This window comes from Malania oleifera, chromosome 4 (genome assembly GCF_029873635.1).
Source record: "Malania oleifera isolate guangnan ecotype guangnan chromosome 4, ASM2987363v1, whole genome shotgun sequence".
Lineage (NCBI taxonomy): Eukaryota > Viridiplantae > Streptophyta > Magnoliopsida > Santalales > Ximeniaceae > Malania > Malania oleifera.
In genome coordinates this window covers 41,731,107-41,750,572 of record NC_080420.1, presented here as the reverse complement: position 1 = coordinate 41,750,572, position 19,466 = coordinate 41,731,107, and the positions used below count along the sequence as shown (strand labels likewise).

Below are 19,466 nucleotides of genomic sequence, written 5' to 3'. Positions count from 1 at the left end.
CCTAAGCCTAGGATCGTTTCATATGTTCGAAATTTTCGTGGCTTAGCTACTTTCTACAGGTGTTTCATTAGGGGTTTTGGTGTTATTATGTATCTGTAGTAAGAAAGGTGAGTTTTTGGTGCTAGTTTTCGTTAAGATGGCATTTTATTCCTCTTCATAAGACTTGATGCTTCAAATGTTCCCAAGCTATTCTTTAGGGAAGTTGTCAAGCTTCAAGGTTAGCTTAGCTCCATAGTGTTTGATAGAGATGCGAAGTTTACCAGTTACACAAGGAAGACACTTTAGAAGTGTGGCACTAATTTGATGTTTTCTTCTACCTTTCACCCCTAGACTGATGGTCAAACTCAAGTTGTTAATCGTAGTTCGGGTGATTTCCTTAGGTGTGTTATAGGAGAAAAATGGGCACTTGGGGCTTGGTATTGCCTACCATTGAGTTGCTTATAATAATTCAACAAATAGGTCCATGGGCAAGAGTTCATCTGAGTGTGTCTTCAGACAAAAAAAAAAACACTGTCCTCCCATTAATATTGTTCCTTTACCAACTGAAGCCCGCATTTCTGAACCGTCCTTTGCATAACATATTCATGATTTGCAAGCTGAGGTTAAGCACAAACTAGCCACAAGCAATATATATTATAAACTTGCTGTTCGAGATCTTAATGTAGATGAAAATGCCATGGTTCATGTTCAATGCTATCCTAAGAATTCATTTAAAAAATTGCATGCCTGAGTCCTGCTGATAAGAATAGTTTTCCAGTTTTCAACGTGGAGGATTTGACACCTTATCAAGGTACCTTTGAGCCTCCTGCTTTTTTACTTACAGCACTCGTGCAAATTCTGTCACTCCTCAAGTACCTTCCATTTCATAAGAGCCAGATAAAATCAAGACTATACTAGATGATGTGTGAAATGGAGGTTTTTATCACTAGTGGAAGGTCTCCCTGCTTCAAATGCTACTTGGCTTCTCGAGGATGATCTTTGTGGACCCGACCCTGATCTCTCAGAGTGATACTTGCAGTCTAACTCTTCAGAGTCTAGCTCTTTTCAATTGGGGGAGTATGACCAAGGACTGCTTTTACTGCCTTTAAAACAATTTTATAGACAACATAGGTTTAAGAAATTAAGGAATTCATATTACATGTCAGTAACTTCTAATTTCTTTGGGGTTATTTTATGATTTTTTACTGTTTTGGGATTATTTGAAATTTTCACTCGTGTTATCTTTAGGGTTTTGTAGTCTTCCCCCCCCACCCCCCCCCCCCGCGCGAGGGCGGGGGCGGGAGGTGGCTTTTTAGAAGGACCTTCTAAAAAGGAGCTTTTGATATTTCAAAAATGTTTGGCCCCCTTGTGAAAAAAAAAAACTGTTGGAAAGAAAAGTTGACTTTGAATGTCTAGTAAAAACGTTGTAAGGCGCCTAAATGTAATTAAAATGACTAAAATAGATTTTTATATATATATATATATATATATATATATATATATATATATAACATAATCAATGCATTGATAGTTCTTTAATATTTGAAAAAAATTAAGGACAACAATGGAATTGAATAATTTATTAGGGAGAAAGCTAGCTTTTAGATTTTAAAAGTTTCAAATTTTTTACTATTAAAAGCTCACTAAAAAAGCTAAAAGCTGGTTTTTTAAAACTGGAAAAGCTGTTTACCAAACACGTTCAACCCAAATTTTACTTTTAAAGAAGTTGAGGCAAAAAAGGGGGGCCAAAATCACCCTTAGTTGCCCATAGATATAGGCTTATGATGAAAGAATTATTAACTTTTGGATGCTTATGCATCTCAAGTTTCACTCTCTCTCTCTGAGTCTCATGGCAGTCTCTCTCTCTCCCTCTCCCTCACATCTGATTCTCTCCCTTCTGGTGTCCCTTTCTTCTTTCTTCTTTCTTCTTTCTCTTCTTTTTACTTTCTCTTTCTATTCTTCTCTCTTTTCTGTTTACCATCTGTTTTCTCCCTATTTTCTCTCTATAATCTGCCTATTTCTCTCTCTCTCCTCTTTCTCCATTGCTGTCCTACATCAACACAGTATCTACAATCCTTCAATCAGCAACATTCTGCCAAATTGACTAGAATTGGCCCATGATCAATTCGTCTTCCCTTTCAAGCCAGTGAGAGCAGCACGAGACGAAAAAAAAAAATGGGGGCAATGGCAAGGTCCTGGGTAAATGGTTGAGGATGACAATGTGACACAAGGCTGGGGAGGCTCCTGTGGTCTCTGGTGACAGCTGAGCATTTGCCACCTAATGAAGATTCCAATGGTGAGGTGGGGCTACAACTTGCAGAACATGATTAATAGAGGGAATTGGGCTTCAAGATTTCATCAACAGTGGTGATGGCTCCAGCAAGCCTTGAGTGGTATCTTTGAGGGCTTCAGAAAGAAAATCCCCTTTGCTCAAGCAGAATAACTGCAGCAGCAATTCTTTCTATTTTTTTTTATTTTTCCTCCTTTAGGAACAATCAGGGAGAGGAATGAAGGTTGGATTGTTGCTAGCAATGGAAATAATGATGAGTGCGACATAGTTAGCAGAGATGTTGGAGAGGGTGCTCTGATAATGGTTGATAGTGGTGCAACACAAGCAATGACAATAATGATTTGAATGGCGGGGTGGCAGTGGGGGTGGTGATGGCTTAGTGGATGCATGTTTGATGATGATGTGGCTAGTGGAGCAATGGGGGTGAAGGTAGTGGCTCTTCAGGGCTCTAATACCAATTGATGCAGGACCTCACATCCTAATAAAAGGGATAAATCTAATAACTCAAACTCAATTCATAATATTCAACCCTGAATAAAAAAATATCAACATCATATATTTATAGGCCTAATATGCTTGGGAACCAAGAAAATAAAATTAGGAAACCTAAATTCTCCTAGGATAGTCTTTTCCTAATAAATAAAAGCCTAGAATTTACAAGATTATTACCTAATAATATACATTTATAAAAACAACGCAAAAATAAGAAAAATCCTGGAAAAATAACAAAATTGTGAGACTGCCAAAAATCTTAAAACTTCAAAATATGATGAATTTGAGTTGCAGGCCTTGAAGCTTACACAGCACAACAGACCTTGGCTGACAAGCAACAACAATTGCAGAGTTCAAACCTAAATAATTAATATATTTTTTTGCAAGACATTTTGTCTTTATTTGAATAATTGTACAATTTACAATAAAAATAAAAATAAAAAATTAAGAATACTACCAAGAGGCCAAGGTCTTGGTCCACCAAACTCCAAACTTCAGCTTATTAAATCAATTGAGATTTGCGAGACCAAATTTGTTACTAAGATCAGATATTACACGCTCTAATTACAGAGCTGTGGCCACAAATGGTGAAGCCTGCATGAAGATGATGCTACATCCTCGATTCCACGTATTATGATTTTGTTCACATATTTTGATGCAACATCCTAGTATTATGATTTTGTTCCCATATTCATGAAAAGGTTACCTTTCCATCTTGCTACCTAGTAAGCTTGTAAGAATGGGCAGCAAACATGAAAACAGATCTAAGTTGAGAAACTCCATTTTCTCCATGAGAACACTGATCACATCTGCTTGCACCTGCTCAAGTTAAGGATTACAAAGAAGATCAAATATGCATAATATTAAATCCAGTTACCAGCTGAAACCATCAAAACCAGAATATTAAATACACAAGAATAACTGTAATAAATACCCACAGAATGATCAGGCAACTTTCTCATTGCATTAATAGCACCCTTAGTGTCATTCCGTTCCCAAAAATGCCGCACCACCTGAAAGTTTGCATTGGAACCACTACGTGACTTCAAACAAAAAGACAAGCAAAGGAGAATTTTTTATTGTACTTGAAATACTGATACATGATTGGTGGAAAATCTTATTCCATTTTTTTTCTTCTTCTTCTTCCAATCATTGATGTGTTTTTACATTATTAGAGTACTCAAATTGACATGATTTCGAGGCGTGTCAACAGGTCAGGCTTCAAGGACAAAAGTGCAAAACTTTATTTGAGGCATACAAACACTAGTCCATGACAAGTTACTAAGTGGCTGCTACTGTAAAACTGAGCAACAGAAGATGACGCAATGGTTTTCATGGCATCACTGCATCACACTAGAAAACAAAGCAAGAGACATCTAATATTACCTGTAATTTTGTCAAGCGAGAACGGAGGGTACTTAAAACTACATCATGATTTTGCACCAGATCTTCGGTAACATTCTCATCATTTGAAGATGGTGCATCCCTTCCAGAAATTTGAGGTTGTCCTTTCTGTTTTTCAAAAGAATAACAAAGAAGCATTGAGTAAGTTTATTTGAGTAAATGTGAAAATGTTCAATAATGTGTGTGTGTGTGTGAGAGAGAGAGAGAGAGAGAGAGAGAGAGAGAGAGAGAGAGAGTTTTGTAATCACTACAGTTTCCAAATAATGCAAAGGTAACAGCCACGGTTTTAACACCCGGACTGGTTACTAACCCAGTAAAGCCACCAGGTCAGTTCGACTGGTCAGACTGGTGGTCGGAAAACAGTGATTTCAACATGATATAATATGTCATATGTATGCATATGCCCAATATTATACGCAATAATATTTTCTTGCAAATAATAATATTACAACTTCTACATTTATAAATATTATAAAGATTTTAATTGGAATCACACATTAGTTCATTGAAATTCAAAAATAATGACGAACAGCGACCTTAATTAAAATTTTGAATTACTGTTCTTGTTTTCATAAAGTATTCTTTATAATTTATTATTTTATTTTTACCCAAAAAATATTAGCTGAATTTGGTGTATTTGTTGTCCTAGCGTGTCTATTTTATTATTTTATTCATTTTCTTATTTTATTGGAAGAAGATAAGTGAATTTATTGGCTTGGGAAAAGAAACTTAAAAGCATAATATATAAAGTATGCTCCATTACTTGATGTTGCCAGCAATTTGGTGCAGTGGTAATCCATATGTTCTCCCCCACATGTGTCTTGGGATCAAGTACGGGCCCCACACTTTCTTAAACATTTTTTTTTTTTTCTTTTTAAAGCAAAGGAGTGAGTTGATCACCTTCAACCCCAGTTTAGACCAGTTCTAGCCAGTTTGGACCAGTTTGAAAGAGTCAATCCCGGTTCAAGGTATTCGCAGTTCTGGTGAGTTGACCGGACTGGCTTATTGACCGATTCTGGTTAAACCAGGTTGAACCGGCCAGTACAGTAAAGGTTTTCAAACCACGGTCACAGCATAGAACCAAAACAATTTAAGTTGTTACAGATTGCATTCTCTCTGTATATAAACAGGATCAGTCCCAGAATTCATAATTCCTTCAGTTTTCACAGTATGTAGTTCATACAACAAATGCCATCAAACAGATTTGACCATTGAGCACAACTGAACCCATAAATAATGTACCATACAGTAAGGAGGGGCTTATCTAAATCATAAGTACGGAATCCGAACTTATCCGCCACAAACAGGGCAGAAACAGAAAATTTGTGCATTTGCATATTAGAGGACTTAGATCTCGCAAATGAGTCATTAACACAATGGGATAAAGGTTTTTTTAATCCATGAGATTAATAGAGCAGTGCAGCTGCACAAAACTGCATTATAATACTTAAAACCATATATGCCTCCATGGTCCAAGAAATGAACTGAAGATTCACCCGGCATAATTTAGGTCATTCAATTTGACCAAGAGCATTTTGAGATTTATTTTGGGGAGTTTTGTGTAAGCTGAGATCTGTTGCATTATAATATAAGACCAAACTTGAGTCCAAATTGAGCTGTATTCACCTTGACCTTGAGCTACATTTAGCTTAGTCGGAAACTCAATACAGGCAAAAGCAAAATTACACTATTACAAAAGTATGCGCAATGCACTGGCTTGTAAACATGTAATTCGTGCATGCACAATGTTGTATCATAAACTGTAATATCAAAGCTAGGATGGTTTAGACCCAAAAAAAAAAAAAAAGGCCAGGATGGTTTTGATGGTTAAAGGGATATAATACTACATATTCTCAAGGTGTAACATACTCAGGTTTGAGTAGGGCCACAACTCAGAAAGAGTCCAGCCCAACCTGCACAACATTAATTATTCGACGATTTGTACTAGCCTTTATGAGCTTCAACACGCACACACAAATAATGGGTTTTGCAGTCTGGACCAACTTTTTAAGTTCTTCAACACAGGCAATGTGGGAGTTACTTAGGTAGTAGTAGCTTAATAAGCACAAGATTGGAGTGACTTATAATGCAAACAAGGAGGCAAAAGCAAAACAAATGAAGGTCATTCCATTTGGTTGCTTGCTTTTAGATAACAGTTTCCACATGCATGCTATTGTTTGAGAGCATGTTTTATTTACATTAATTAATTTCTGAAGCAGGAAACCTAACTTGGTTGTTCAGGTTTAGCCCCGTAATTTGACATCTTTAGTTTATGTTATTTTTTAATTTTTTCACGCTTGGTTCAAAATAAATTTGGTTTTCCAAATTTGGGAATGATGATAAGTGAAAAGTGAGAAAACTCTAAGAATCATACAGGGAAATCATTTGGAAAAAATAATTATGATTACCACATCACTTCACTCTCTGTGTGTGTTTGTTTGCTAGTTTAATTAATCAATCCAAAGCTTGAAACCCTTATTAAACAAAAGCCTACATTCCAATGTTATGGTTTGAACCACTCAGTTATATCTCCCACATAACGATTATGATCCAAACACCCAGTACCATATATGGATCACAAGTAGAGATATGATTAGTTCATTTTGGGTATGGTTCAGTGACTCATTCCCTGTCCTACCCCCAACCCCCAACAGGAGAGACTATGATTTGATGATGGAGAATGTCAGAGGTGAGCAAGATTATGGCATTTAGGGGGCGGTAACATCTTTCAACATTCCCGGAAATGTGATGTCCATGGCATCCCATTTCCATGTTTGTTTTGGGGCCAGAATCTAATGTGGCAGTAATCTTAGATTCACTGGGAATGGGAAATTTTCCACAAAACATGGGAATCCAATTCTTGTGCTACTCCATGAGCATGTTTCATCTGAATCCCATTCCCATTGTCCTATTTATGGACTAGATTGCCCCTACTATTTTGGCTTCTTGGACTTCAATACCTCATATAGTAGCATTTTTCATGGTTTTAAAACCCAGACCAATAACCAACTCGGTGAAGTCACCGGTTTGGTCGGACAGGTTGAACTGGTGAGTCAAACTGGTGATCAAACCAGTAATGTCAGCATTTTACATAAATATATATAATACAATAATGTAAAAATGATACTGTTACAAATATATGGTCACAGATTAATTCACCAACCTTCTAGCTAATTATAATAAAAAATAATTACTAGTCACAATTTATATAAATTTATAATTTTCTATTTTATAAAATATTCATGCAATTTATCAATTATTATATTATAATAAGAGTAAAAAACTTCAAAGATAGAAGAAAAGAGATTTGGTTTTATAAAAAATATATATGTATTAATTTAAGTTGGTCCGCATATACATGAATGTAAGAATAATTTGATTATATACATTTTTTGTTGAGATTAGAGATATAACACAAGCTGAGCATTGGCTTGTTGGCAGCGCCTCTCTTCTCTTATAAAGAGGTGCTGGATTCTAAACCCAGGAATGAAAATATCAGCCACTTTTTTCTATTAAACAGAACTGGTTCAACCTGCCCAGTTCACTGGGTTGACTCCGGTTCCTTTCAAATCCAGTTCTATGGCATCATTCAGACCAGAAAAGTGACTGGTTCTGGTCTAATCCAGTCAGACCAGCCGGCCCTGTCTGAGTCCTTAAACTATAGTATTCTTATAGGTTATTATTACTATGTTATAATATTATAAAATAATTAAATAATGGTTAAAATTTTGAGACCATATCGTCCTATTATTCCAATTAATTGGATCAATATGCATTGAATTCCTTTGATTTATAATGGTTGAAATTTTTAGGACATGGATTGAATTTGGTAAAATTCTTAGTAGGCTTTTGAGTTGGAAATATAATTATCTTGGTCAAGAGTATAATCTAACATTCTTGAAATGTCTGTCAACGTTCCCATGTTGAACCAAACGCTAAGGAGTATTTGGTTCACGACACCTTTCAACATCCACAGGAATGCGATGTCTGTGGCAAATCATTCCCATGTTTGTTTTGGGGCTGGAATCTGAAACAAAAGTAATCTCACTTTCCTTGAGAATGAAGGATTCCCACAAAACATAAGACTCTCACACCCATCCTCCACAACAGTAAGTTTCACAGTAATCCCATTCTGCCGGGAGTCCTACTCTGGGACCAAATTGCCCTCACCATTTTGCCCGGTCAGAAAGTAAAGCCCCCATAACACAGTGTTATTACACACTATCATTATATAAAAAATAATAAATAATTAAAATAAAAAAATAGAAATCTATAAAAAATGAAAGTAAAATTATTACTATGTTAAAATAATTTAATATAATGGTTGAATCACATGGCCCCCAATAATTTTGGTTATTTAGATTATGAAGTGTTGATTTTTTATTTTTATTTTTTAAGTTATTGTTAGATTATCACTTTATCTAAAAGCTTAAGGTGTGAGGTTGCGAGCCGACGATGTAAATCAAGCTTTAACACTCCCCCGCATGTGCAGCCAGATAGCATGTGGAGAGATAAACACACGATAACTAACACCCATTACAAAGAATATAATAATTTTTTAAACAATGTCACAAAATAAGTGCAGGCAACAAGACTAAAACCTAGGACATCCTGATAACCAGCTCTAATACCATGTTTTATTTGGTGAATTGAATAATCTTAATGATAGGTCTCTCCCTCTATTTATATGTCAAACAATGACCATAATATCCTTACTAACTCACACTTACTAACATAACTCTAGCACATACTAATAATGATAAATGACCAAAACAACCATTAAAAATAACATCTCAATTGGATATCCTAATTGAGCCAAAGAAAAAGATTGAAAGGAGAGGTTTTTGTTGAAGAGGAAAGACCAGTGAAGATGTTGAATGAACCAGTATTGAAGCTCAACAATTTAGCTAGAAGAAGAGCCGAGGAAATCAAGAGATGTATTAATATTGAAGACTGTATACAGAACAAAACTCAAGAGGTGGATATTGCAAAGAACAAGTCATCTACAAAGGATGATTTTGTTGAATTCAAAGCCAAAGATACGAGCAAGACTGCATATGTGGAATTTATTACTCCCAACAAACTTGTCTTGGATGATTCTGCGTGATCCGTGTGAAGATTATATTGTTAATCTACAAGCATGCCTGAGATTTATTTGCATGTGTTTTTACTCTCAGATTTCAATGTTGGCGCGTCTCTTTAATGGATAATATTTTATGTTGAACTATCACAAAATTATATTCATTCTTTCAGACATTATCCTTAAGCCTTTTGAGCATCTAGTCAAAATATGACATGGCCAAGCATAGTTTGACCTACACAACCTCAATTCTAGTTTCATTTAAAGATTACAAAGGGTGCCACGTGAGAAACTTGGATAAACCTCAAGCTATCTGTTTGGCAAAGGAACATAAGTCTAGTGCTGAATTGCTATATGATATCTTTTAAACATTGTAACTAGAATTTTAATTCATTTTATAATGAACTATAGCTGAAACTTGATCCTGTATAATCATCAGCAAGCTTGCGCTGGGGAATGTGAGCCGAGTTGAAAATTAATCAAGCTTGCACTGATCCTGTTTTTCAGGCAGCAGCACAGCCATTTTATGCTATTACCAAAAGAAGAGGAGCATGACTTTGTGAAAGAATGTGTGAAATATCATACAGCAAGTCACTGGATAAGCTTTAAAAATTGTGAAGAACCATATTAGAAACTGCAACATAGAGTATATGCAGTGCAAATAAAATGAAGAACGACCCCACTTGCGAAAGAATATATTTAACATAAAATTCATGAGAACACTGTGTTACTGTTCACTCAACAATGATTAAGAAGTATTTCTCATGGTTGTATATCATGCTTTTTCAACACTTCTAATTTGGTACTGCTCATTCTACAGTTAAGTCTTAAAAGCAATTTTAAACATACTACAGTACGTCTAAAACAATGGCCTCCCATGCGAGGAATTTTAACCACAACCTAAAAGGGTAAGGTTTCCCAACTCCAAACGTCATCCAGCTGATTCTTAAGTCTACTAATATTTAATAAATGACTGTCTCAGCACTTTATTATCAGTCCACACCCTGTCACGTTAGTTAGATGCTTCCGCAAAGTAGGAAAACACAAATGATCATGCGCACATGCATGCACAAAAGTGTGCACAGAAATCATTATATATTTTCAAATTACAATGTTTTTGTTTTTTTGGGGAGTTTTCACTGTTTTGATTCAAATGTAAATCTCAGAAATTGTCCAATTTCATCCAAAACCAAAATTATGCAGAAATTAAATTTTAAGCCGTATAACTTAGAGATGCCACCGTCCATTTACTGGCAAGTACAGAATTAAATGATGCAGCACAAATTCAGATTCATCATTCATCCACAACCAACAAAAGCATTCGGCTGAGGGCTTGAAAAACTTACCAACATAGAGGATGTTTTAACTGTTTCAGGCATCATTTGAGGTGAAGTATTAGTGACTTGGTCTACATCACTACTAAATCTTTCTCTTCTTTCAAACTTCTCAACCAGAGAGCGTGTTCTTCCAGATACAAGCACAACTGCCAAGGTGGGAATGCCTGATTAATCAAATTCGATTTATTGCATTTGAAAAAACTACACAGTTAGCATATGATGACAAACCTCCATTTACAATTTTAACAGAATTTGTTCCATTGCTGCAACTAAGGGACTCATCATCTAAAAAAATAATCAAAAATAAAATGTAATAGTCAAAATCATATATAAAAGACAAACAAATGCACACACAGAAGCATCCAACACAGGCACGCCCACAGAATGACAAAAAAAAATAAAACATCAGTAAATAGAAATTTTAAATAACAGTTGAAACAGCAAACAAATAACCATAATTCAGGAATTCACAGAAAAAGGAAACTTGCAAACATAAATAAGATTGTTAGAAAACAATTTTTAAAACAAATGGCAAAATAAAAAGTTAAATTCTTTCATATTACCATATATTAACAGGTCTGATATTTGTTATCAAACAATGGATGAACATGGCAAAATAATAAGGTGGATATTATCTCAAAATATTTCCACAAAAAAATTTACAAAAGCATATACAGAAAAGCTGCGCTTCATAATATAATGCTGGAAAATCAATAGGCATTTGCATACACTTCAATTAGCCAAGTCATCAATGTCAAGATTAATGAGGGGAATACAAGAGATGACATTTTAAATTAAATGATGGTGAGAAGAATAGGTAGCACCAGTTGGAAAAGCATAGTCAAGAAATCCACACAAAAGACCAATAACTATGTGGGAAATGAGATAGTTCAGGTCATAGCCGCAGCAAGGCATAAAAACCAACAGTTTTAACTAATACAGATCTAGGTTTATTATAATTGAGAAACAGGACAAAGGTAGCAGATGACAACCGGTTTGACATATAATGCTGAGTCAAACAAGCACAATGGCTAATAGTTCCTTATTCAAGAAACACATAAATGAAAGCGAATAATCAAGCAAGAAAAATAAACACAGATCACATGAATAAACTGGAGAAGTATCATCAGGAATCCCATAAAATCACATGCAGAGAAAAGGATGGTTAGGATAAGAACTAACGGTTCTCTTGACAATTCAAACTCTGTGGTGATAAAGTTTTTTCGAACTTCTCTGCCACTGTCTTCATATTTGTGTGTTTTTCCTCGGAGCATTCTTTAGCTTCATCTTCTAATACAAGCCTGGTGTTAAATTTTGAATCCACTGAATTGTCTAGTTCATTTGACATATTGACAAATGTTCCAGGTTCTGCAGCCATTGACAACCTCTCCATGTCATATTTGCTGTTTGATGGCCTCCGTCTGTGAGCTGTCTTGTGCATCATGCCAGTATCAGACCTAGCCATTGAGATAGATTCTCTTCTAGAATTGGTTGAATATTTCCCATCATAGCTGTCCCGGGGTACAACACTTGGCACAACAAAAGATCTACTAACCGCTTGCCCAGTAGATTTTGCAGGTGTGCCCATGGCAGGACTCTGCTTTTGAGCTGGTAAACAACTGATTTCCTTGGACTCCAATGGTGGTACCAGCTTTTGAGAATTAAAAGACCCAACTCTTTGTAAACCAACAGGTCTTCCGGCAGAAGCTTTATATAATACAGCACATCAAAGGAAAATATAAAAAAGAAAAAAAAAAGTCAGAAGGAAAAGTAAGCGTGCGTAAAAAAGGTACCCAACTAATATAATCAGATATTCTCATTATGTGTTTTTACTCTCAAAATAAGCCCCTGACTTGAGTGATTACGATAAAAGACCACTTTTCACTCAGTTTTGGTTCCAAGTCAACAATATTAATTGGCTTGGATCCATCCTTATCCAGCTATACAAAGACTAGGAACTAGTCCATCCCAGAAGTTTGCAAGGATGCTGCAGTCTGTGGTCACAAGTCAACTCACCCTTAGCTCAGGCTGTCCAATAAGGTTGTGGTAGGATTTTATACAAGCCATCCCATCCCATGGGCCAAATTAAACTACTTAATAAATCAAGATAATACATGGCCTCAATTAGCCAGCACGTTTTTGGTTACACAAGGTTTCCCAAAAACAAACTCTAGTTTCCCCTCAAGGTAGCAGAACCCATTCACAAAAAGAGCAATCAGAAAATTGGGTAACATGTGCATGAGAGAGAGAGAGAGAGAGAGAGAGAGAGAGAGAGAAAGGGAGCAATCAGAAATCATATTAAACAAAGAAGCAGGAAAAAAGGGGGGAGGAGATGTTGAGCACAAGAAACGAATGTGAAACCCCATTCCCCAACTACAGAAATGAGAGAAATTACATGCCAGAAGACCATTGGAGGGAAGAACCTAACCATCCAATACAATTATTTACTATGTGTACCCCATTGATAGTAGATGCCTTGGTGTAAAGGCAGAATAATATTTAAAAAATGTTGTGTTATGTAAGCCCCAGCCACCTACAATTCACATATAGAACAACAAACTCAGCAACTTACAGTCCACATATATGTTCTTTATATCTTTACTCTCATGCTCTGGAGACCTGCACTGCAAACCAGTAGACCTTAAACCACTCCCTACTTTCTCTGAAGATTGATTTTCCCTGATATTAAACTTGTGCTCTTTATTAGAGTAAATTTGCTCGGGTACCAAACCAGCTCCATAAGGCTCAATAAGCTGGCATAGAGGCAGAAATAAGAGTAATTACAATGACATGAATAAATAAAAACATTTTGGGAAGGGGGGTGGGGGAGTGAGGGGAGTTGACAATAGAAAGATAAAGGCAATTACTGAAACATCAGCCACCCAAACTCCAACAGAATTCCGATAGTAAGAGCAGCCCAGAAGTTTTCCTTCATGAATACAAAGGTCACCCAGCGTTGACCACCCCATGCCAACAGCATCATGACAAATAACAGGCTCCCAAGAATATACCTACAGTTCAACAGTCATAAAATTGTGATTTGTATGTAATTTTCAGAAACTTCTCCAAGAAATTTCATTGTGAAAAGAACCAAACCTTTAAACTCTCATCCAATCCACAAAAGAGGGTCCTTCCATCAGGATGGAAAGTAATTGAACGCACCCCTGTTGCCTGGAAAGAAGAAAAACGCTCTGTTGGTAAGGAAGATTAAGTTCAACAAATTACAGAGGTCAGTTCTCTTTTCTACCAGAGTGTTAATAATCAGCAATCTGAAGTACAGACAAGCCAAACATTCACAGGACAGCATATAAAATGACCTCAAAATAATAGGTGTTCATGACTGACTATCATGGTTGTGAATCAGTAACATGTTACAAACATAAAATCCTGGAAGCATAGACAAACACAATTAAAAATTTAGAAGGTCCAGGATAGAAAATTCCAGCTCAGATGATGGTTTCTTCAGAAAATTGAGCATGTGCTTATAAATCCTAAGACCATTCAGACAACCCCACCCCCAAAAAATGGGAAAAGGGGGGGGGGGGGGGGGGGGGAAGAACCTCTAATTTGCCATTGACGCATTACATACGATAAGCACATAATAAAAAGAAGAGAGAAGAATTATGACATCCTGATCAAGGACTATTGATGTTTTCATCAACAAATTATAGAAGAGAGTTCACAGAAAGCCATAAATGCCAACAATCCATCATACAAGAAAAATCAAGGTAATGGCAATCCCCCGAAAGTAGATCTATGGCAGAGAAAAGTTTTAGACCTAACAATTAGCCACAGGTTCCAACTTCAAAGCATGTGATGATATTCATGAAATCAAGTGTTGGAAAAATGTTTGATAAATTCTGTAAACTTCACAATTAAATAGCGTTGGCCATGCCACTTCATAGCTAAACCCCAAAAAATCATATCTGATCAAATAGTCTATCGTAGATTAGGCAAATAATTGGTTAGAAAAAAAAAGTACAATCTACATCTTAACATTTAAGTGGTGAATAATTGGTTACTCAGATCAGATAATTCATGGCAAATTACCTGTCATACCAACTACAAAAAAAAATAAAAAGATGCTTCGATGCAATAACATAATAATTAAAATTAAAACAAAAGACGCACACCTCCCTTGAGGTTTGATGAAAAGACGTGAACCTCTCCCGAGGTTTGAAAAATTACACAAACTCTCTTTAAGGTTTGGTGAGAAGACACAAACCTCTCTTGACGGACCTGTCCTAAGGTTTGGAAAAAAGACACAAACTTCCCCTTATATTTGGAAAAAAGACAAGCACGGGAAGGGATATAAATGTCACCAAAAATCAAATGTGCAGGGAAGTTTGTGGAATTTTCGAAACCTTAGGGGAGGTTGGCATCTTTTTTAGTAAACCTCAAGGGAGGTTTGTGAGATTCTTGAAACCTCAAGGGAGGTCTGCATGTTTTTGCCAAACCTTAGGGCAGTCAAGGTCTTTTGCCCTTAAAATTATAGTAAAGAAGTAAGTTTTGTTAGCTTTAAAAAATTAGTACATCATATTAGGAAAGATCACACTGCTTAGTGTCAAACTGAAGGTCGAAGTTGTTAATACAATAAAATAGAAATTACAACAAATTTGCATTAGCAAAGCTATTTTCCTCTCAATCATATAATTTGGACGGCTAAGATTCCTTTTGAAACCCGGGCTTTTATTAGGACCATGACTTTTAAGTATGATTTGTTACAGGTTGGAAGACACTAGGTTTGGGTGGCTTGGCTAGGCAAAGCACCTTTAGCCTATGTTTGGACCAACAAAGGTGTGGAATAGAATTGGCCAAGAGAGAGGGCTTAGCCCATTAACAAGGTATAAAGCTGGCCAGACCTCCTCATGGGCTAGCAATAATATGTAGGACAAGATGCCAGACCATAGGTAGAGCCTTCTTGGAGACCAATTCACAAGTGGTCAAGGGATTGTTTAGTTTAGTCAGTAATTTATTGTATGTTTAGTTTAATTAGTATTGGATTATGTGTAATTAGGGGGTCGTTCATAATAAGTGTATTCTAGAAATGTATTTTAGAGGTGTATGTACAATTTCATGCAGCTTTAGAGGCATATGTGTAATTTCTTGTATTATAGGCTTTCTTATAAATAGTGTGTGAAAACCATCTCATTTTCTTCCTTCTTCCTTCTTCTACTTCCCCTCTCCTCTCGTTGGTCTCTCCCACATTCTCTCCTAGCTTTACGTTTGGTATTAAAGCCCAAAATCAATCTCTGGTTTTTAATCCCCCATCCTTCTTCCTTCTTCCTTCTTCTTCTGCTTCCCCTCTCCTCTCCTTGGTCTCCCACATTCTCTCCTAGCTTCACCTTTGGTATTAAAGCCCAAAATCAATCTCTGGTTTTTAAATCCCCCATTTTCCACTCTCATTCTTCTTCTACTTCAATTTTCTATTAAACTCCAAGTTTATTGTGTGCTTAGTGTACTTAGTATTGGTTATGAATAATTAGGGGCTCTCCTGCTTCACATTTGGTACCAAAGCCCAAAATCAATCTCTGATCTTCAATTTTAATCCCCCATTTTCCACTCTCATTCTTATTCTACTTCAATTTTCGATTAAACTCCAAGTTTATTGAGTGTTAGTTTAATTAGTATTGGGTTATGCGTAACTGGGGGCTTGTTTGTAATACGCGTATTTTAGAAGTGCATTTTAGAGGTGTATTTACAATTTCAGGTATAGTGTGTGAAAGCCTCCTCCTCTTCCTCCTTCTTCCCTTCACATCTGTTCTATATCTCCTCTTCCTTTTCCTTCTTCCCTTCCCCACTGTTCTATTTCCCTTCTCTGTTCTGATTCTATTTCCCATTCTGCAATTAATTTCTATCGCAAAGTGCTGCAACCTCTTTTCTGTCTTCTTATTTCATTCTCGCCATTCACCACTTTGCAGCCTTCAAATTTCAAACCCCACTTTCCAAATTTCATTTCATAACATCACCACTACCATTCAAAACAGAAAACTCCAAAAATCCCCTCCCCCAAATTTCTTCTCTGTACGACAAGCCTCGTGTGCCCCATACACCAGAGAAAAGTTCCCCAAATGTCACCCCTTCGAAATCCCTAAGTTCTTGGGATTATTTCTGCACACCACCACCACAATTATCTTCTGATACACCTTCGCTCTAAACATCAATGCTGGAGGCCTCTCGGTGGTGGCACACATCCCACGTGGAAATTCCCCAAAAACTCCTGCAACTTCCAGACTCGCAAGAAATTGGTTCCAGCAATGAGAATTTGGGTTTTCCCCTGAGACTTTGATCTGCAGCATGATATCTTGGTTCTGGACATGATATTTTGCAAGTGAGATGTTTTAAGATGAAAAGCTAGAAATTGGAGTACCAGTGTACCATCAGCACTTCAGAGGGTTGATTTGTCCCTGGCAGCAATAAAAATCCGTTTGCATTGCTACATTCTGTGAGTTTTATAAGTGAATTTGTTTCCTTTCTACATGATACTCAAGACTAAAGGCAACTTGAAGATTGTTCTTGAACTCTGGGAAACAGATTGAGATTTTACATGAGTAGATTGAGAATTGTGGGCTAATTTTGTTAAGAATTTTTGGTGATATATAGTTCCACTGTGTGTGTGTGTGTGTGTGTCCAACATGGTGACAAATTACTGGAAAAAGGAACTCTTTTGTCATACTCTAGGCACAATATCAAACCTTTTCATACTATTCTTAAGTGTGGAGAAAATGCTTGCAAAATCATCATTGATGGAAGATGTCCTATGATGTGGTTTCTACCTTCTAGAAATGGGGTCACTGGTATGCAACTTCAATGAGAACCCACCCAAAGCCTTACAAGATATCCTAGGTTGGCAACACTAATTTACATGTTTGACTTTAAAAAAAGTAAGTTCCCATCCAAAAGGGTGACTATATTGATCATGTTTGGTGTGACATCATACCCATGAATATTGGCCATGTTCTCCTTGATTCCCCTTGGTTGGATAATTTGGGTGACTCATGGACATGAGAACACGCGTCTTTCACTTTAATGATAAGAACATCATTTTGAAGCCCACTCTACCAACCAAGATAAAGAATTTGACACTACTGATCATGTCAAAGTTACTCAACTTGAAGACACTACAAGCAAGTAATGCATGCTTTAGAAAACATCCAAACTCTTCAAACATTCCTATTGTTGAGTTTGTCATTACCAATGTGCTCACTGACGCCAATTTTCAATCCAAATCTATGGTGTTGCCAAAAAGACATGGTTTCTTGCATCACTCGAGCATCAGCATTTTAAGAGTCCAAGTTTGCTTCTTACTTTTGATCCTCCAACATTCAAAATTTGAGACCAAATTATTTCTAACTAAGGGAGATTTGATGTAGGAAAAGAAGTTGGACCATGGGTAGACAATTGTAAGAGACTAATGTAGAAGAATTGGGTCAAGGGATTGTTAGGTTAGTGTAATTAGTTTAATTAGTATAGGATTATGTGTCTTTGGGGGCTTGTTTTTAATATTTGTGTATTTTAGGGGTGTGTTTGTAATTTCATGTATCTTTAGGGGTATACTGGTATATGTGTAACTTCTTGTATTATAGGCTCTCTTATAAATAGTGCTTGAAATCCATGAAAGAGATAGTTTTTTGATGAATTTGAATTGATAGTGAACGTATTGCCTTTTCCCCCTTGTATCTCCGTCCTTCACTTGAGAGCCTGCGAATAGGGTATGCCTATGGATTGTGGACCCTTTGGATCAAAAGGAATGCAAGAATTTTAAAGGCTCTAACAACTTCTACCCATTGTTGTGGGACAGAGTTGTCTTTCTGGCTTTATTTTGTGTACATTCTTATGGGTTTTGGGGGGGGTTTCACTGTCTGGTCTTCAAAGGGATTGGAGGGCAGCACTTTTGTAGTTGTTTTAGTTGATTCTTGCAGAATATCTGTCCTCCACATTGAACTTTTGTCTCATTTATTTAATGGAATTTTTATAATTAAACGAAAAAACCAATGGCAGCCTGAACATTAACAAAACGCTGCCAACAATCCAAGAATATACTCTTTAGCCATCTATCCTTGATTACATTAAAATAGTACTAATAAATTGATGGCAGCCTGAGCAATTAAAAATTGCTGCGCATCAAACCGAAAATACTGTCTTATGCCATAGATACTTAATTGTACTAGTAGATGCCTATAACCCTTTAAAAGTTCTGCCATTTCTCTCGCTTCAAACCATCCAGAAAATTAAAAGGGGAATCAACTCTAAAATTTTCTTCCTTCTTTTTTTGTTTGAATGCTTCACCAAACCTGCAATCCCACAAACATCCACCATAGGCAGCTCATTCTTTTTCACTGCCATCTACTTTTTTCTGCCTCACTATTTGTAGTCTCTCAAAGCTTAATGTTATCAGATTCAGCTTCTTTTGATCAGTTTGCCCTTTCTCTATCATTGACAAATTCTTCTTAGGACACTATATATAAGAATGCCTCTTCTCACCACAATTATTGCACTCTAACCAGCTCTTGTCACATGCAGAACAATACCAACACTATCTTCTGAGTCCCAATCAAACTATCTCTAGTTAGGCATAGGTGGCAAGCACCAACTCCAGAACTAGCAGAATATTGTAAACTAAATGAGGCAATCTTTTGGAGATGGAAATGAAAAACAGCAACCTTATGCAAGCCTCTGGAAGATGCCGTGGGGCTGACTCCTCAAAACCCTAACTGCCAATGTTTGATAACTCTAGCTATAGTTTGAAGCAGCTTCTAAAAAATTTCCCCAGAAAAGTGCAGTAGAGATTGTCTTAATCTTCTATTTATATCAATTATCAACCTTAAAGCTTCTTGGAGTAGCTATTACAAACATTGCACGTAACCCCTCGAAAAAGAAGTTA

General features: G+C 36.4%; 1 protein-coding gene across 2 annotated transcripts in view; it reads right to left on the bottom strand.

Annotated features, from left to right (window-relative positions):
* Positions 1–19,466, bottom strand: part of LOC131154442 (katanin p80 WD40 repeat-containing subunit B1 homolog KTN80.2-like) — a 33,045-nt gene that overhangs the window by 7,855 nt on the left and 5,724 nt on the right. For both annotated transcript variants that reach the window (XM_058107227.1, XM_058107228.1), the window contains exons 7-15: positions 13,679–13,753; positions 13,450–13,593; positions 13,155–13,335; positions 11,765–12,289; positions 10,811–10,867; positions 10,592–10,728; positions 4,148–4,273; positions 3,700–3,774; positions 3,468–3,580 (exon numbers count right to left, since the gene is read on the bottom strand). In XM_058107227.1, coding sequence (XP_057963210.1) covers positions 3,468–3,580; positions 3,700–3,774; positions 4,148–4,273; positions 10,592–10,728; positions 10,811–10,867; positions 11,765–12,289; positions 13,155–13,335; positions 13,450–13,593; positions 13,679–13,753 — 1,433 coding nt within the window. The remainder of the gene's footprint in view (positions 1–3,467; positions 3,581–3,699; positions 3,775–4,147; positions 4,274–10,591; positions 10,729–10,810; positions 10,868–11,764; positions 12,290–13,154; positions 13,336–13,449; positions 13,594–13,678; positions 13,754–19,466) is intronic.